At 33.5% G+C, this 21,439-nt stretch overlaps 2 protein-coding genes across 3 annotated transcripts; both read right to left on the bottom strand.

Moving 5' to 3' along the window:
* Nucleotides 1-4,564: 4,564 nt before the first annotated feature.
* On the bottom strand, nt 4,565-6,644 carry LOC148610138 (uncharacterized). The gene has a single exon (XM_088542244.1). It carries the CDS (start codon nt 5,507-5,509, stop codon nt 4,691-4,693), a length of 819 nt encoding a protein of 272 aa, XP_088398370.1. The 5' UTR covers nt 5,510-6,644; the 3' UTR covers nt 4,565-4,690.
* A 9,000-nt stretch (nt 6,645-15,644) lies between these two features.
* Nucleotides 15,645-21,355, bottom strand: LOC148610137 (uncharacterized). Of its 2 annotated transcripts, none has more exons than XM_088542243.1 (5): nt 21,182-21,355; nt 18,797-18,910; nt 17,546-17,624; nt 16,858-17,016; nt 15,645-15,773 (listed from the first exon to the last, which is right to left on the bottom strand). In XM_088542243.1, exons 1-5 carry the CDS (start codon nt 21,317-21,319, stop codon nt 15,682-15,684), a joined length of 582 nt encoding a protein of 193 aa, XP_088398369.1. In that variant the 5' UTR covers nt 21,320-21,355; the 3' UTR covers nt 15,645-15,681. The 2 variants fall into 2 exon arrangements, with proteins under 2 accessions (XP_088398369.1, XP_088398368.1); XM_088542242.1 differs by having other exon boundaries at nt 16,858-17,019; nt 21,182-21,353.
* Nucleotides 21,356-21,439: the final 84 nt, after the last annotated feature.

The raw sequence follows: 21,439 nt of genomic DNA, 5'->3' as shown, positions 1-21,439 counted from the left end.
TGCTTGTTAGTTTGTATTTTTTTTTTTTTTTTTTTTTTTTTTTTTTTTTTTTTTTTTTTTTTTTTTGCTTTTTTTTTTTTTTGCTTTTTGGGGAGGATCAAAACAGAACAAAACGTCACTAAGACTTACAAGGATTAAATTTCGCGCTTTTTTATGACGGACATTATGCATGCACCGTTTTAAGTTCTAACCTCTGTTTTTCTTTTATCCTTTTCACTCTCTGATTTTTTTTCAAGACATTTTGATTAAACAAACTACTATATACAATTTAGCGATATGGTGTCTTGAACTCAAGTCTCTGTGACTTGAAGTTTTGAATTGGAGTTATTTCAAAGATGACAAGTTCAAAATTATCGAAATTCCGATAAAAAGCTGTCAAACTTATATGATTCAATAATATTAACGTTTATAATAATATGGTGTCTGGAAGGCAAGTCCCTGTGATCCCTGTGACAGGTTTAGAATTATCGAAATTCCGATAAAAACCGGTAAAAATTATGTGATTCAATAAAGGGCTTTGTGCATCTGAGAATTAAGCAGTTATTTCTAAAAACCATTACATTTCATTTCATAATATCCTTGAATGATTTAATGTAAATATTGATTTTTAATTGAAAAGAATGGTGGCGAATAAAAATTAAGATCGTATCTAAATTACCAAAGATTTTATTTGAAAAGAACGTTTTACTAAAAGAATGCATGCGAGTACTGAGGTGACGAGATAGACTCGTCAATTGATAAAAGGTGTGCACTTGAGCATATTTAAAACCACTCCATGATATCGACAAAAAGTACATATATTAAGGAGGTAGACCTATGGTAAGGGACATAACTCTTACACATCACTGGAACATTTGTATTCAGCATTTTACACGAAATTCATGTAAGCATCAAAGTAACTTAGACTGCTTTCATTCTATTTCAAAGGAAAGCTTACAAGGCTTTGAATATGATACAAACATATCACTGATTTCAAGAGTTATGTCCCTTACCATAGGTCTAACTCCTTAAATGATACATTTACACGTTTGTGACCATAACTGTGGGGCCAAATTTATTAATGTACGAGCACGACCGTTGATGTTTACAAATGTAATAGTATTCGAGGACAAAAAATAGTGTTTAACAATGATTCTAGTGCATTTACAAATAAAATAAAATTGTAGGCTCGTCAGAAAAGTCAAGAATATAAAAAAAATCGAAAGGTACAATATGTGACTTTTTAGGAGAAATTGCAAAGTAAATGATAAAGGGTATATTAAGCTTTTGCAGATTTAGTTACAACATTGAATTATTGCATTCAATTAAAACTGATTATGATTATGAGTTATTCAGAGGCAAATAACCCCGTAACAAAAACATCTTACAAACACCTTTATCTAATGGTCCTTTTTAATGTCTGAATAATGCATCATTTAGGATAGAGGAGTTCGACCATGGCCTTGTTTGTTTGCTTTGTCTGGGGGTGGGAGTGATCCATGTAGAACCAGGCTTAATTAAGCTTAGCTTTGGAATGACTATCAATGATTGATTTCATGTTTTAAAGATCATTCTTGATTTATCTTAATATTTACTTATAGTAATAACAATGGCCTTTTACCATCTATTTCCCAAAACGTATGATTTTTTCGCGACTATCATTTGCGTTCTAGGATTATTCTGTCTACGTTAGCTTAGGGCTTAATCCGTTGCTATAATTACAACAAAACTTACTTCCTAACGAAATGCAACACTAATATTCATATCATATATCACATGAATTAATGTTCAATCGATTCTTTTCATCCTGCTTGAATAAAAAAATCACTTTATAAAATTACCTTTTATTTTAGATATAAACAAAAGGAGGTATTTTGAATCTTTTTAAACTAAAGTATGAAGTTTGAACCAACGTAATCATCTTCCAAAGCTGAAAATCAATTGTGAGCTTAGAAAGTATACAGAAAATTTGAAGTGCGTGTGACATATCGAAGGTATTGATATAGAAATACAAAGATCGATATGCTGTCGGTGCTTTTATAATGGGCTGAAAATGCTAGACACTTGCACGTTCAAATATTAATTTTGGATCGAGTATCAACTCTCTATCTCTTAATCAACAGCAGTAGGTTTCAATTAGCATGTCTGATAAAATTGACTATTAAATTATGGAAGGAGAAAAATGTATTTTTAACTTCAAAGAGTTAAAAAAAGATAATGATGATTTTTCAAACATGTACATGTCATACCATTATTGATTTTTTTAGGGAGGGGATGAAAGGATTTGAAATAAAATTAAGTAACCAATAGAAATGCTAGTGACAAAAGCGCAAAATTAAGTTGAATTGAATCTATAAGCATCCTTATGCTCAATTGCAAGAAAAGAAGACAAGAATAAGGAAAGCAAAATCCTCAACTCAGATATTGAACTATGAAAAGTAACAAAGGCAAACCCAAAGGAAAAAAACGAAACATTAGGAACGATATCCTTGGAAATGTATAGACAAGTAGAGAATATTGACCACAAAAAAAGAAAAGCCATCAGTATACCATAAAATTCACGAAAAAATTTGTATCTGTCCCTTTTAGTGATAGATGTATTCAGTATTGTCTTTATTATTACTACGAGAAGGAAATGGTTAGAATTTAGGATATCATATATTTTGATTAAAATATAACTTATTTTGTATATACATTTTAAGTGTTTGTTTGAACCTTTATTATCGTATATCCTATATCACACTTCAAGACCTACATTGTATATCGCATACCTTATATCGCACCCCTTCACAAACCATACTTTAAGGATGGTTAAAATATGTGATATAATGGACATGACATGTTAAAATCTGTATCACATGCTGTATCAACCCTCGACCAATATCACCCAGTGAGTCGGTGGCCTTTGGGTGATATAGGAGTCTCGGGTTATTACAGCATGTGATAAAAATTTTGACATATTCAGCATGTAAAAGACCCTGTCTTATCCAGCACCTGACTGTTCCAGAATTCTTAATAATCCGATGTATTTGACTATCCTAGAATTAATACATATACATGTAGATAATTGTTTAAAACCTTGCTGTATACACTCCTTACTATACCCGAGGGGGTGGTCGTTTCCTATATTGTTGGTACCATGGATGAGTCGCCAGAATAGATACTAATTTCTGGCTTGAAAATATACGACTAGCTAGCTATTGATAAGCCCAACATTACTTATGCAACTGACACGTTCTCAGCTCCATAAATAAATCCGATAAATAGATTAACAATTAAAATAAGATTTTAATGGATCGTAATCTACAGAGCTGATATCTTTCAGCAGTCGAATGACCTGATGACCATCCCAGTCTCTACATTGTTATTGAAGTTCTTATAAAATTTGTAAATAGGTATATATTTCTAAAATATATGAAAAGGGATACCACAGTCATATGGAAGTAACCCCAAAGATGCAATCAATTTGTTTATCCAAAATAATTAGCTCTTGCTAATTGTGTCGGATTGTACAGGTTCTCATACATAAGATATAAGTAACAGAAGTCAGTTTAAGGGAATTACCTAGTCATCGGTTATGTTACTTTTCTGGCATAAACAAAAATTAGTAGGGACAACAAACATTTTAGCAGATTTTCGGTTCTAGGACTACTCCTATATAGGGTGGATTACTGACAAGCAGGTAAGCATATCTAGAATTTCGTCATTTTCAGAATAACAAGTACATGTAACTTGATATGTTTTAAAAAATTTCGATTGTTTGCGAAATGATTTTAACTTTATGATGTGTGTATTTGTAAGTACACGAATGTAAGTCAGCAATGGACTGAAAAAAAATCCCGAGGGAACAATTATTTCTCCTTTATAGCTCACCTGATATTTCTTGTTTCATACTAATATGAAATACAATTGTTACCAAATCAGAATGAGACTAAATGAAAATCACAAAATCACTTTGGATACGATATTTGTATTTGCTTAGTCTGTTTTGTGTTTTTGAAAGGTTTACCGTTGCGAAGTAATACAATTTTCACGTCATAAAGTTTTTCAATAGATTCATATCGTGTCTTTTTATTTCAAAGACCACAACTCCGCCTCGAAACAATAATCTTATGGTTTCTCTCCAACAATTTGGTTCCGCTGATGTCTTACAGTGACAATACACACATGCATCTCAAATTCTACCAGTTACATGTACTTGTAAGTAGAGTACACGCAATTGTGTAAGTATCCGTTTTCATTAAGACAAGTTAACATTCGAATTCTTCATTAAAATGTCAAGCTTCATAAGTTTTAAGAAAAGAAATCTTTTACTGAGGTTAACATGACAATCACTTTTGTGTTAACGGACACTGTCGTCATACAGAGATTTGATGTATTTTTTTTATATATTTAACTATAATTATTTTTCACGATCCATAGCAAGTAGGTCAGCAATCTAAACAGGACAAAAGTTATGCCACTGATAATTTTAGCTATTTTAAACCACATGAAAATCCACTGGTAACATATATCGTATTAATCGAAAAGTTATGCAAATAGCCTGTTTACTCGTTCAAAAAATGATAATAATGGAAAATCATCGTGAAAAAATCAAGATTTATTTAAATTCGTAACAGGGGTCTTTTTGTGAACAAAGTACATGAAACTGTGCAACATGAATATAACTGTGTTGTTCCGAGTCTGAGATTGTCTACTTAATGAGAATGTCTTATTCCTGACTTTCGATGGTCGTCAGCCATTGTCTTATTCTACCCTCCTTAACGTGCATATCGTCCGTTACCATGGTAACTAAATGTGAATTTGAATCTGAATCGCTGTCGTACCTTTGGCGCCTTACCTCGGCAGCGTCCATTGGAATGCCATCCGAACCGGAAGTAGCCGATGGAGGAATGTCTGCCATGCTATCGATGTCGTCACTGATTGTAGAATTATCGAAATGGTCTTTGTTCTGAAGATTATTAACTGATTTTGTGCTTCTTTGAACAACATCTTCCTGGTCATCATTTGATTTTTCGGGATTTGACAAATACCGTCTAAGCAAACTTTGTTTTTGTTTTATTTGTTCAATCTTGTCTGTGAATTGTGTACTATCTGATGATGAGTCATTTGAAATCAACCCTATACTTCGTGATGTATACTCACTTGTTAACGAAAGAGCACTCCCTAAACGACTTCCAACGCCCAATGCATTCTGGGAGTTTGATGGGTCCAGCCATGTATTGTCTTCATCTTGCATTCCATTACTTAAGCCGAATGTTTTCCTATGCATGCGCGGGGAACAATATATATCAATTTGATTTCTGAATTCCATACTCATTCCACCACTTGACTGATATTGTCGTGACATCCCATTTTCTGACTGAAAATCAAGGCACATTGCTAGTTCTCCTGCTGAACGCGAGTGAGGCATTTGTGAGCTAGCACCCACATTATTTTCGGATCCATCTAGGATGATTTTAGGCACCGGTTTTATGAATAACGACTTTACTCCTCGTCTATCTACCGAACTCTTTCTTTGAGCACTCATATTTCAACTGAACTGAAATGATATTCCTATTTAAAGATACCACACAACAGATTACGGAAGCATTTATATATCACATTGTTTTATGTATATGCACACATTGTCAGTATAGTTCTCGACTAAATTCCATTAAGCTGAACAAGATTAAGTTACAAATGTGCTAACAATTGGCTATTAATTGCTCTAAGACAATGCGGTATGAATTCTCAATTATTGTAAGAGAACTTCCGATCGATGTTTCCCGTTTCCCCAGTAATTCAATTACTGGAGATATTTTCTTAACAATTGATCTATGTATGAAACAAATTCTGCCATATTGAAATTACCCCGATAAAACATCCATCTCAACGTTCTTTAAAACTTTCAGAATACGGATTTTATCCTTACGAAAACATCAATGATTACGCAATCCAATTAACGTTTGCATACATCCCGAGGGGGTCCGAAAGAAAAAAATTAAAACATTCCCTGAATGACTATCTCCAGTTAACAATATCCTGTTTTCTGATGTTGGTAAATCAGAGTCGAGAGATGTCAGAATATTTCTAGATCTTCCTCTGGGAAGTAATTCCGACTCTGTATTGATTTACACGGGTGTTTTCACACAAAAAAGCTATGTTTATTGATCTCCATGTTTAGAAATCGCATTTTTCTCGTTTCAATGGATTTTTCTAAATGGATGATATCTCTTTCTGTCAAAAAAGACAGTGTTAAGTTTTATGACCTTACATTAAGCATGAATAATATTAGAAATTAGTCTCTCAGCTGCTATTTTGCAGAAATCGAGCATACTCAATGCAATGAATGCTTAATGAATATTGAAGTATGTTATTTAACAAGCTGTACCGTTTTCATTGTCTGTCATTATCGATAAAGCTGAGGAACAGTTTCGTATCAAGTATGAGTTTAACTAAGAATCATGCAGTGAATGAGTTGTCCAAAGCCGTAGTTCGTGCTCGGAAGATCTTGGCAATGTTTACTTTCTGACATTCGTTATTGTTCAGAATTGTGGTGATTATCTAACTGTTATTGACACTTAAAAAGACAGACCAGAATCCTCCACACAACTTGTATGCGCAATGTACACATAAAAGTACTGGAATTATATTCGTTTCCAATATGACACAAACCTTACAGTGAAGAGTACGTTTATGTGCTACCGGATCAAAGTTATGACGTAAAGATCTTTTAATTAGCAGCACAATAATGGTAGTTAAGAGTAAATGGATAGTTACGTTTTGTTTTATAATCAATTGGAAGCAACGATCCCATCTTTATTATTTTAATCAATTGCTTCTTTATACGGAGCAGTTATGTTTCATGATCGATTTACAAGTATAAACAAGCGGAAGGAACGCCGAGAAGATAGCTCAAGTGGACCGGATGCTGTATGTTTTGTTTTGGTAAAATTAACAATGATAACAGTTCAAGTGGTGACCTGCAGAAGTTTAAATGTTCGTTGCTTGGCTTTCTCATTGGCAATCGTACCACATGTCCTATATTTATACAAGTGTTACTATTGATAAAGTACAGTACTTGCCCTTTTATGAACCTAAAAAGTTTGCAGGATTGTTGATAAAATGTTATATTTCAGAAGTGTTCAAAAATGTCAAGGGCGGACACAGTCATGAAGAAACTTCTAAAGGTTAAAAGGTCAGGAAGAATGTACACGTATTTGTCGTTCTTTTTTATCTCTCTTTATTATTATTTTTTTTTTCAAATTGGTATCTCTCGAAGATGATATGGGTGCAAAGATAGAGATCATTCGGAGTGTTCCCATGTCATGGATGATTGCATGTCTGGCCGCCTGTGTAACGTGTATTTTATATCCGATTCCGGGAAGGAGAGCACGAGGATCTTTCTGTATCTCAACTGGGCCTAGAGCCTCCGCCTGATCACACAATGCACTATATCATTACGCAAACAAAAAATAGTTCTGTTTAAACGGAAATTTGTAAATCGTGTACAAAACGAATCTTGAGCGAATGAAAGGAGTGTAAACCATAGATGTTCAAGGTGTTTGTTAAATCGTATTGTATCCGCGGAAATACGATGTGAGGTATTCGACAAATTTCCAATAAACATTTGTTTTCAGTATCCTAAGAATAGTGTTTTTTGCGATTTTGAAAACAAATATATTAACAATCTATAATTAACAACAATTGTCTAAAGAACTGAGCACGCTGTTGTGCATTGAAAATAAACTTTATTCACATGATTTATTATAGCTCAGCGCATATCATATATAATACATATATAATAATATAGACCATGACGTAAGATCGTCAAATAACTATATCATACAATACGTGCATCACAAACCTGATCAATTCATAACAATAACTCTGAAATGTTAATTCATCAAACCATGAAACCAAAGGAAGCAACATCAAGTAACATTTATGATTCTTGACATTTTCGACTTGCGGACCAACATTTTGTCAACATTTATCTCCCTTTGGAGCAGGTGTCTATTCGGAACAAGTAAGGTTTTCCATCCGATATCGACGATATTTTAGAAAATCTCGAAAGTTAAAAGGGAATTCCTCGTTCTACTGACCATGTCATAAATTTTCTTTACCCTGGATACAAAGGAAAATCATCCTTATGTAACCTACCAACAAAATGAAACACCCCATAATTTTTTAGAAACACCGTTGTGTTTGTCTGCTGGGGATTCCATTTTCATTCGAGTTACCTCTTTTTTCTGCACCCGAATCTGAACATCGATTAGAGAGACTTCGAAATTATACCTGCTCTTACGGGAGGTAACTGCAAAAAGAGGATGAAATATGGCTGCATCCCGAGGTCCGCAAGTAGGGAATACAAACAAAATGATATTGTGCAAATCAAATAATATAGAAAATTAAAAATACATACAGAAAATCCATCAGGTACTCTAGGCCCCCTTCATATTATATAAATTAATATAATATGTGGGTTACCCTATGTCCAATATAATTATATATAAACACATATTTACATTTGGGCACTAAAGACACCACATAAAGTTGTATACAATAATATAAACCACTGATCACAATGTACCTTATGCCCTGTAGTTATATACTTATTGGAAAATTAATCGGAAAGAGCGAATAACCAAAATATTATCACGAGTGCCGAAGAACGCCTAGATTTAACGAGTGTGCGGAACTCGTTCCGTGCACGAGTTAAATCTTACTGCGTTCTTTTATCATATTTTGACTATTCATGATGACTAATTGATTATCATATTTATTATATTGATTTTCTTCATAACTTATTATTATTTTCAACGCTAATTTTAAATTCTATGATTGACGGATTGATATTAAAGTCCACGTACAGAGTTAAATCTTTATGCGTCCTTAGCATAAGTGATCATATGTTGGTTATTCACCAATGGATTATCTTATCTATGCATCATATAGGTTTTCTCCATTATTCATTACTTTTTTCAACATAAATTTTAAAGTTAGTGAAAGGGGGGTTGATACTCGTGTTGTAACGTTTTGGTGGGAGAAAGTCCAAGAGTGAAATAACCGAATTTATTTCGCAGTGTGAATTATCGGAATTGATTACGCTCGGATTATGCGATAAAACACTGCTATCTATATAATAGAGTAATCAAGGGGACCAAGATTCTAGCGGAAATCAAAATATTGTAATCCACAGACAAAGACCAGACATGGAAAACAGACTTACACAACAAAGAACACACAATAACCAAAATAATACACACAAAGTAACAAAAGTAAATGAGCGACTCGGACTCCACGAAAACTGGAAGCATGGACCAGGTGCATCGGTAGGGTAAACATCGTCTGCTTTTCATGAAACACCCGCCGAGTTGCTCATAAAAAGTCCGGGGTAGACGAAAGAGGAAAGGAAAACTATGCAAGGTTCGCACAGAACTAACAAGATGTAGGGATTGTAGGAATTTACAAAATGAAACTGAAACGAAATTGAAATATCCTCCTCCGCTAAAGCAATCGGATTTTAATACAAATTTAATGTCATTTAGGCACATTTCCCAATAAAAAATAGACACATAATTACATTTATAAACTCATATGGCGGAGATTGATTTTGCTGCGAGACGCTTTTATACTATTAAATAGGATTTTTCTATATTAATATAACGAGAATAGGTATGGTGTATATTTCTGTCTACTTATGTGAGTATATAGGGATTTTAAGGTTAAAATATGGCATAAAAATATAGTTTATGTTTTGGATTGTATCTTCAGGGCTAATTCTTATGAAGTGAGAGATTAACATCACAAACAATATACCTTATATAAAGAAAGTTATAATGGCAGCAACGGAGGGGCTAATATTGTGTCAGAGATTTTTTTCCGGTATAATTTCTGACTTCACATTTTATTTTTATTTTTTTTTACACAATCCTGTACTAGGTTTTTTTTCCCGTGATACATGATCGATTCCCCCAATTAAAATGAAATGGTTGTTTCCTAAGTACCAATCTACATAAAGTTCAACCAGCCTGGAATAATCTAAGGAACAAACACTTATATTTCCTCTTGGTTTTTGTATATATGTGCTATATTTTTACGTATAGTCTTTTCTATATTCATAACTGTATTTTTGCGAAATTCATTTATTCATCTTACATTAAAGTTAGCCAAACCACAAACAAAAACTCTTCCAAAATACCTATTTTCATTCACAATCTAAATATTTTTTTATCTCTATAGTGCAAACACTGGATGAAAAACTACGACTGGTTATTGAAACAGTTTCTGAACAAGAAATTGAACTGAATTTGGTTGGTTTTTTTTTTACACGAATTAAATCACCCCCTGTCTTATTTTCAGAAAGCCTGCTACTAAACATAATTATATTTACTTCCGGTTAGGGGACCATTTAAGTCATGACCAGTTGAGTTGGGTGGAGGATTTTCTCGCATGAAAGAGTATTTTTCTCTAGTCTTCAGAAAATCTATTGAAATTTCATTTTGCATCCAGCAAACAGAGTTTGTAATTAAATGCGCACCTTTTTATCCGCAATATCCAGTCTGAAAATATTTTTTAACATAAGCATGATAACAAAAAATGTGCTTTCAGAAACAAACTTGAAAGTTAAAATTCTTTTTGAAAAACTCCATGTCATTCACCCTTTTCAATTCGACATGGTTGGTGACTATTCTATTTGGATGTTAGTAAACATTACAATTGTCAACTCTTTGATCTGTAGAAAATGACAAAAAGACGAGCAGCTCGGGATATGTATACGACATAACGATAAAAAAAGAAACCCGCGCACAAGAATATCAATTACTTTTCTCGAAGATTTTTTTTCAATGCCGTTAAAGGTATGAGAAGTAAACAAAAATTTCATTTCCCAATATAAAAAAGGTTATTAAACATTGCTATTATAATATAAAGATTCAAAAACAAATCGTATAATCAAATTCTTAAACAGTCTCCATGAATTTCCTTTCTAATGCTAAGTGGTGTCTCTTACAGTTGAGTTTTACACAACTCGGAGAAATGAATGTCATGTTTAATTAAGCAACATTTTAACCAGGGTTTCATTCCCTACAATGCCAGTCTGTCAAAGCCAATGAAGCCATTTTATTTATAAAACTTCCTTCAGACGCTTAGTAATGCTGCAGGGTGCTAAAAACTGTGACGTGAACTTTTGCTTGAGAAGGATACTGAGTCTTTTCTGACCAAGTTACGCTGTATTATTGTTTATTTGTGAAAGTGAAAAAAAAAACAGATTAAAAGTTCTTCAACATTGTTGTTTATTCTTTTTAAACTCTTTTACAATTATTTGTAATTAAGTACGAACTTTGGTCTTCACTCTGGTATACGCATGTCCGGGCACTTCTAATATTTAACCCACGGAAATGGTCAATATAACCCCGTCTTTCCAACCCGCTTCAAGCTGTCTATGTTTGATAACCTCCCAGTAATCTGACATTTACAGTATCTTCAATCTTGCACATCTTGGCATGATGCTTTAATCGTATAAAGTTTCATCGAGAATAATTGAGTGGTTTAATTAGGAGGAATGGGCTTATTATGTTTAAGCATTTAAAACCATAAAATATCAATTAATTCCATCTTTAATCATTGGAGAATATTAATTATTTTCCTTCATGTATATATGTACATGATGCCTAACCATCCAACCAATTTACACTAGAACTCATTTAATGGTGAAGTAATTGCGCTTACAAAATATGTTGCAAGACGGATGGACGCTAGGACGCACAGACAGACAGGTTGAGTTTATGCACTCCTTCACTATTTGAAGAAATGAAGAAGAAAAAAGAATTTGATATTCTGTAGTTTCTGTATGGCCATGTTGGACTCCCGATGCGTTAAGAAAGTGTTACGAAGATCTGGTCAGTGAATGGGCATCATCTGGACAGCTAACAGTATACACTACTTTTAATGCTTTATATAATCTCTCATTTGAATTTTAATATTGAGGCCAGAGTGTCCAATATCCATCGGGTGTAAGATACCGGAAGCAGTTGCAAAATTCAAATATGAAAGTCAAAACATTAAACATGAAACATAATTACGAACATCCCATGAATGATTTCCATAATATAAATACAGGTGTGAATTGTTTATTACCTTCGAGACCATTAATAAATTATGTACAATAAATATTACCTTGATTACGACCAATAAAAACAAACTTTTAGCGAGGTGCAACCGACAAGGTTGAAATTAACAGATTTCCTTCACAATTGGTAGAAATATTTTTGAATGTCTAAAATCATTGAAAAACCCATAGGTCTGAAAGGACAATCCAAGAAGTAGGGATTGCAAGATTCATTTTTTATACTAGATCTATATGTGCTCATTACGAGCGATTCAACCCTAAGTTATAGTTCCCAATCAGTACATAATTGGAATGACAAAACTATCGTAAAATAAAAGTTGCACACGAGATTTGAAATTAATTGGTCATTGATTATTCATTTCTTTCTCCCAAAAAAAACTTGCTTATATTACCGTTACCATTTTAATACACGATTTGTCTTTCAACCTGCCCGCCTCGCTATCGCTCGGGATAAAATAATGCGACTTAAATGGTCAGCCCGAGGTAAAACAATGACAAAATGGAGTTTTCGTGATTTATTTCTTAATTGCATCTAATTTTGTTTTTCCTTCTGAATGACTTCGGGGATGATAGTCTTTGTCATTGGTCGACCAATGAGGAGATCTTGTAATCAACCAATTCATAACTTGGAAGCACCAAAAGCCTGATTTCAGTCGATCTTTAATTCGAAATATACGTATCTTCTTCACTGAGCATGAAGTGTCAAGAAGCGTAAAAAATGACAAGAAACCATCAGGATGTCCAGAAAAGGCGACAAGAAGGTAACATAGCGACAACAAGATTTTTGAATATTTCAATATTATATTCAACTTTGTCCTCTTACGAGTTATACCTGTCTTATATTTATGTATAATCGTAAAAGAATAAAATAAAACAAGGTCCCGATTTAACTTTGTACCGAATTAACCATAAGTACAGGTGCCGATTTATCCAAGTGTCGATTGGACTTGTTACCAACTAGTTTTGATATAGTGAAGGACTGAACAAGCAAAATTAGATATCAAACATGTAACCAATGCGTGTAATCTGATACTATTCACCGACTTTGAGCGATATATTTTAATTCAAAGTATTTTTAACTGGACTGTTATTATTGAGATATTTACATGTATATTCAGTTGGTAATCTTGATCACGATCGTTTACATTCCTCCATTGCTGCGCTGGGTCTTTTATGTGTTTATTTTTAATCACATCTTAAAGCAAACGTGAGAGCTACGGCGTAGGGACCATTTCAAATGTAATCGTCTTGTAGTGCTCCCATTTATTAATAATTATATATTTTAAGCTGTGCCGTTGCATATCAATTTAGCAATAAAAATTCCATCAAGAGAATTCGTCTAGACAAATAAAAGAGTTCTACACACTTATCTATAAACTCTACGTTAGTAGAGTCAAAATACAATAATTATATTTTTCTGGTTAACATTTTAAATCCGATTATTTTTCTTCTGACGTAAGTAAAGACATTTTTAGTGGTAATAACACAGAAGGCATAACGCCGAAAGTGATGGTCATTTATAATCTTTCCAATTTCTTCAAAAACTCATCGGTCGAGAACTCAAGTTGCATTGTTTTGTTGTAGTAAATATACAGTCATGTACGAACTTAGAATATCCATAGTTCAATTTTGATAAAAACTCAAACGTATTCCATAACCAAGACAAAAATGACATCATGATCAGATTAACCTTAAAAAGCTACACGTGCTGTTGGTCAACCTAAAACAGGGACATTAACATTGCTATACCTATTATATACATGTCAAGCCTAATACACTCCTTGAGACGCACGATACCTAAACGCACACCTAAACGCTGATCAAACGCACGATAAAGGAACGCTTCTATTGTGCGTTTAAACCCACGATAAACGAACTCTCTTAGCGTGCGATTAAACGCACGACAAACGAACGTTCATAGCGTGTGCTTAAATCCACGACAGAAGAAGGATGAAAAATAATAATATCAACAAATAATGAAGAAAGAAAAAAAAGAATAGAATTAAAGAATAAACAAAAAATAATTATTATGGCAGAAATATGAAAATAACAGTAGAAAAAAGGAAATAATGAATGAACAAAAATAAACGAACGCTCTAAGCGTGCGTTTATCGTGCGTTTAAACGAAAGCAAAACGATGAGTAAACGCACGATAAACGATGCACGGTCCGAACGCTAAAACAGCAAGCTTAAGTGGGAGGAGTCACAATTAAAAGTCACAGGAAAAAAGTTACCATTTGGTAGCAAAAAAGTCACAGGAAAGGTATCAATATCGAACAGTATTTTAAGGACTGTTAATAAAGTATTTCCTCGTGGAATGTTAATGAAATACATGTACATGTGTAATATCAATGGGAATGTCTCTATATACATGTATTTCATTTTCACGGTGATTATTATTTAATTTATTACTGAAAGGAATATATTGATGGAATAATGATTGCTCAAGCAAGTTTCACGATGTTCCCAAGAGAGGCTGCAAAAACTTAAATCACGAAAAACCTTATGATCCACTATAAACGTAACGAATATGTACCGCAAACAGGAAGTTAAAGCATACGGGAGTCATACAGCTAAAAAAAACTAACATCCGATTTACGAAGTCTATCACATAAAAATTATTGAGGGTTGACATTGAACTTCAGAATGCGGTTTGCTTTCTAACGTACATTTTATTCGATTAAAGAAGAATATTTTGCTTTAATAGTTAAATTTCACAGTGCGAAAACGAATATAATTATGCTTCAAAGGAACATTGAAGTGCAAAACAATTACAATTGTAAACAAAGGAAGCTGTTACCTTCAAAAGTAAATAAAGGCATATTGCATGTGATTTTTCTTTTAAACGGGGAATGGATTTCATGATCCAGACAAATGTTTACAAACTATTAATGATCAGGATATTCGATTTTGATTTTCATTCGGTAATTCAGTAAATGTATATAAAGAATCAGGCGGGTCATATTGTTAAGAAATGGTACATATGAAAATTGTAGAACTTTTTTTACTGATTTTATAAACATTTTTTTTTTTTTTTTTTGGTACTTGTGTAATAATTTCTGCTAGTTTAGTTCACACGAGTCAGTCATGTTGAAACTGGAATCATTACTAAAATAAAGTTCAAAAAGTAAGTCTTTTCACTAAAGGAGGTGATAGTATTAACGCTGAATGTTAAAAAATGGGTTGAATGAATATTTAGTCTTTTACGAGTATCAGTGCATAGTATGTTATTTTAAGTGTCTCTTGCTTAGGAATTTTCATAGCGATCTTCAAAACGGTTCACACGAAATCGTTACGTTCGAGTAGCTGTAATGTATAATTTCATAGTAACGAAATGATTCCCTCTAGATGTCATACTACCATGAAGTTGGTTGTCCGTTTCAAGTGACAACCGTGCACACAACCGAATTTAAATCCGCAAGAGCAACTGTGTAAAGTCTAATTTCATTTTTAGAGATAGAAGGAAAACAAAAAGTACAACTATTTTATTTTTTACCGCTTTGCAGAAGATTGGCATGTGATTGTATCTTAGATCATAAAAAGTTTATAATTTAATTTTAATTTTATTCAATATAATATCAAGTTAATCAAGAACAAATTTCAGGAATCGCAAAAACGGAAGAATCGCTGATTCCAATGGTGACATTCATGTAGTAAGTTGTCCTCGTATAGCTTCCCACTGTTAAAAAAAAGAAACGGACATTGATTTTAAAACGCTTTGAAATCTTCATCAGTTTAGTGAATATCCTCGTCGATATTATCTTCTAAACAATGTCGATATTCTCAAGCTACCTCTTATGGTTATATCTACCGGATAGATGTATTTACAGTTCGATTCCCCTGGAAAAATGGCTTTACGATACCAGCATAATTATGATGTGTTGACACAATAACACAGTATGGAAATATAAGTAAACAAAAGCTAAATACATGAATCCTAACAATGACATATCTGAATGTAGTAAATTTGATATCGTCCCCTTATACCACTAGAGGTGCAGGTGAAAGAATATACCCTTGCCATCTTAACTTCAAAGGAACTCAACCACGAAAGCTGACAAAAAGTTACGGCTAGTGTAGGGAATTTAAATATTGTTATTTTTACACCTTTGCGTAATCTGTACAGGAATCGAGATATTCTATGCCTTCCATATTCAAATACATCTGGATTTTGGATACCGATGCCACTTTTTCCATATACATATATTTCAACAATGCACACAATGCAGTTAAGGTGATAAATGCATGGTTTCTAACATGCTTCCGTCCTAACATACACTATGCCAATGAACTGGATGTCCATGATTTACTACAAAATTTAGCTTATTTTAATATTTATGAAATTTTAAAAAATATGTTAATCTGCACATGAATCTTAAAAGCCTTTTTTCGTCATTGATAACAACTGCAATTTCCAGGCGCAATAGTGTACTTTGGTACCTAAAATCCTTGTCAAACATTAAGAATCCATAACTCCCCGACAAGGCGTCATTCTCGCAGTAACGATCCAGGTTTTGATGCTACCCATCTGATTTCGAAGCGCAAAGTTAAAAGGAAATTTAAAACGTCAGAGTGTGACGTTGAGCGCGTAAATAACAGGGATGTAACTATTGGAAATTCATTTTTGTTTGGAATGTTTCAGTTTAAAAACAGTGAAAAATATTAACAGTTAAGCATATCTAAAATAAAGGCAACGCATTCATTGCTATTTAAAATTCTTTTTACACAGAAACGTTTTCGACTAATTGTCGTGTGATACGTACATGATGTCCAATCAGGCATTGTTATTCCAAATGTAATGGGGATACATTCCTGTTCAGAGACGGTAAAATGGAACCTTGATCCGGTAATATCCATGTATGTGTACACACTTGTAGCTAACTGGTTATTCCCTGTACCAACATAAGCATCAAGCGGAGAACCTGCTGTTAAAAACAAAGGAAAATGATATACATAAACGCAGACATGTATCTAATATTTGTTTAATTTGTTTTGTTTGTTTGTGTGTTCGGATTTTTGTTTGTTTGTTTGTTTTTATTTAATCATTTGTTGTGTTTTGTTTTAATGGGTTTTGTTTTTGGTGACCAAACTACAGTGGAAAACTAAAATATTGTCAGTTTTTTTTTATGTTTTGTTTTGTTTTTGTTTGTCTTGTATTGTATTTGTTTTGTTTTGTTTTTTTTTTTTTTCCTTAAGGATCAAAACTTTTGAGAGGACATTTGGTCCTGCAAGTACAGGCATTGACAAGATCGAAACAAAGATGTACTGGACAAGTCAGCAATACAAACACTAGATTTCTGACTTTTTTCCCGCACTTTTGGTCAGTCAGTCAGTCACACTCAAAGTATCTGCAAGACCTACATGTAATAATAACTATATTGCAATATCTTTTGGTCCAGCACATGAATCGATAAAACTGTTGCTCATTAAAAAGTTAGTTTTCATACTCACGTGGTACGCACTCCAGTTGTAGAAGGGTCAATGTGTCAGAAACGGTGCATCTACCACTTTGTATTGTGTATTGCTTGCTCTGTTAAAATAAGCTTTACTTTACTAGGTTGATGTATACGAAAAAAATGGCTTATAAAAATCGGTTCCATTCAAATATGGAAAGCAAATAATGCTTTTCTCAAATTTTTTTACTAATTTCCAAACCGCTCGAACAGAATTATGACCTCGTGCCAGACTGCCACTCTTGCATCGACTGTTTACGTTATGAAGTTGCCATCGTTATAATATTAGTCTATAAATAGAGTTCGGAGGTTTTGCGATAAATTATTCGGCATATCAAATGTGAAAATATTTCAATTTGGTGTATTGATGAAAAACTTTTATTCATATATTCCGCATCATTAGCGACAGTAAGACTCGTTCTAGTTTCATTTTCCTAACCAGAATTTCCAGTGTAGAATGTACTGAAAGACCGATCTGCATTTTATTGTTTACTTCCGAGGTCTAGAATTGCAATACAAAATTTTCTATTTCATGCTTTTTTCTAACACTTTTATCATGCAAAAATATATATTTGTCATTTTTGCTCGGTACTTGATGTTTTGCTTTTAGTACTGAACTCATCCCTCCGTAAGTAACAAATCTCTATGTATATGAAAAGTAGACTCATACCCGTTCAAGTGAAGCCACGGAGTCACATGAGGAGACTTACATACACGATTATTTCATCTAATTAAAAATGTGTCAAAAAGACCTTTTTTTTTCATCCCGGTGGAGTATCTCTTTGACATATTCACCCATCTTTACGAAAGAGTTGTGAAATGGGTACTCGACGAGGAAAATTACACACACAAAAATAATGAAATAGTCTTAAAACGATCGAGTTTAGAAATTTTTTAATCCACTCGAAACTGAAAGAGAATCTTTTAAATAATCTTTTCTTGGCAGACTATAGCGTGTTCGCTACAGGATTTCATTTTAATTGACTAATTGTTCAATTATCTAATAAACTCAAGAGTACAAAACTGCAGTAATTCAACATAACACACATTCGTATTCTTACATAACAAATGTAATTAATGGACGGTTGTATGTATGTAGTAACTTGTTTTCCTAATCTTGTAGTGCGAAATGGAGAACTGGCACGAGGAAGATATGAGTAAGCCGTTTGGGTTCTCGCTGCCACCTGGCGCTTTGCACCAAAACTCTGCAAGGCGAAGAAGTACAGGTAATACTGACATAAAGTTGTACCTTGTTGATGTCCTGGATTACAGTCCTATTTACCGGCATACCATTATTCGTTATTATCATCTGCTTATAATACGCTAGTTCATTTCTGAAGTCGAATGCAACAGTGCTTGAAGTCTGTAAAGATTTGATATGAGAAATATTTATTAAGAACAAAAGTATAAAGGGTAAACTGGAAAAAAAGTTACCACTTACAGAAACGACAAGAGATCAAAATTTACAGTACACAAACCTCGTTTTCAGGTTAATTTTGTAAAAAAACAAATCAGAAATAAAAAGAAACTACATGCACGGATATTGCAGTGAATGTTCAAAATATATATACAAAGAGGGATAACTACTAAATTTTAAATATGCAAGGCATAAGAATATCCAGGGGACGATTCACGCTCTGATACTTAATCATAAAGCAAACATCTCAACTGGTTTGTGTTGAATAACGTCCAAAATACATGTGCCATATATTACCAATGTTGGAAGTTTCTCTCACTTCGAATGATTGATTGATTGATTAATGGGGTTTAACGCCCGAGCAGCAATATTTCACCTATATTCAGGCGATGAACATGAAATGGATGATAAAATAAACATGAAATGATGATGATTATGAAATGAAAAAAGGGAATGGGACACAAGGGTAATAGAGTCGACAAATTTTGGTTGGCACTAGAAAAAGGGAGGGATGGGTGTGGTCGGACACTTTAGCCTCCTGTGGCGGAGCACAGTGTCCTACTTCTATCGAATACCACAGCAGGGTTCTTTAACGTGCGAGGAGCGTGGCATCTTTCCCAACACGGTGCATCACTATGGTTTGCGGTCAGGTTTTCTAGAAATACTCGCCGAGTTGCTCATAAAAAGTCAAGGCCGGGGTAGACAAACGAGGAAAGGAAAATTATGACCCGTTGAATAAATCAGTTTTCATGGTGCAGATGGATACACAATAACGATCCACGAGTTCATGATGACGACCATAAACTTCTGTAGTGATGACTTCAATCTTGTAGCAACATAACCCTGTTCCAGAAGCCTATTTGTTAGAGATCTAGCGCGATTCAAAAAGTCTGCTTATTTTCGGCAAGCTCTGGCATAACGTATGAGTTGTGATATGAACACTCCATACGCAGGTGCTGAGGGGATGTTGCCACAGATGAAAGGAAAGTTGACAATTCTGAATGAAAAGTCATCACGTTTGCCGTAAAGTTTGGTCAATATTTTTCCAAACCATCGATTTCTAAGTGTATGTCAAGATATGAGGCTGACTTCACAGTGTCTGTAGTATCTCAAGTTCTTTTGGGGGTAGATGCGATGTATCAAATCCCCGAAATTAGGATTGTTTAAAGATAATACGTCATCTATATAGCGGAAACTGAGATCAAAGAATCTAGCCAAACGATATTCTTTCTTTCGGATCAGATCAGCTTTAAAGTCAACCTCATAAGAGTGAAGGAATAGGTCAGCAAGTAAAGGAGTACAATTTGTTCCAAATTGGAATGCCGACCGTTTGTTGAAAAACCCGTCCAACACACTGGACAAATATGTTGTCGATTAAAAATTCCAGCATTTTGTAAACATCTTCCTCTGTATATTTGGAAGATGATTTGGAATTATTTCTTACAGAGTATGAGAATCTCTAACAAGAACTATATATTTGTATTTAGGTGTACCATCTTTTTTGGAAAAATAACGATGTATAATGATTTAAGTCGGGATTTTAATTGAAGGGAATAGAAGTATACAGTGTTGAAAAATCATAAGTTTTAATGCTATTATATTCAGATAAAAGTCTTGAATTGATAGTCTCCAAAAGATCTTTCGAATTTTTCAGGATCCACATTGAATTAATATCACTACGGGAGTAACAAGTGTTGTGGTAGGACTGCAGACCCTCTTTGACAGTTGTGAGTATAGAAGTTAAAAGTTTTGAAAGAGGTTTGGTGGTACACTTTGCATATAAGGGAAAATATACATTCACATCGCATAAAAGAATCTCTCTTTTCGTACATAAACAATACTCGGACACTGACCATTTGCTTTTCGAAGTGGGGACTGGGATTTAATTTATATTGAGCTATAGAATTTTTTTTTTTTCAAGCAAACAAGAAAACAATTTTTTTTCAGCAGCAGCCAGCGTTAAAAAATTCATTACAAAATCTACAATGTTAAGTAATAGGGGAAATATTGAATCATATTTTCTTCGTCCATAGCTGAGTAAAAATAAACATTTTTTGGGCTCAAATTCGGAATAATTATATATTTTTCGAAACAATCTCAGTATAAAAATGGTCGGTGCCTTAATATACATGATGCAATAATTAAATTTATCCAAGCCCTTTTCATAGGAATAAAAAAAAAGAACCTTAGCAAAGAAAAAAGATACAAGTACTCTACCTCACTATAGATTAGAGTCTTATTACTGAACAAATTGCTGAATGTTTCAAAAGTCTTCCCTTCCCATTGCTTTGGATAGCAGCAACCCAGCACCACCGGATGTAGAGCAAGTAAAATCAGAACCAAGACGGTCAGCATGCTGTATGTGTCTGCGTTTGTACAAAATATTGAAAAACTTATAAATGAAAAAATGGTGATAAACGGTGCAACCATCTGTCAGGTTATCATAAGTTAGTGATAAAAGAAACCCGTCAATTT

The sequence above is a fragment of the Perna viridis genome, chromosome 8, assembly GCF_037379345.1.
Source record: "Perna viridis isolate PV_CMFRI_1.1 ecotype Kerala chromosome 8, ASM3737934v1, whole genome shotgun sequence".
NCBI classification, from domain to species: domain Eukaryota; kingdom Metazoa; phylum Mollusca; class Bivalvia; order Mytilida; family Mytilidae; genus Perna; species Perna viridis.
This window is presented reverse-complemented; position numbering and strand designations above follow the sequence as displayed.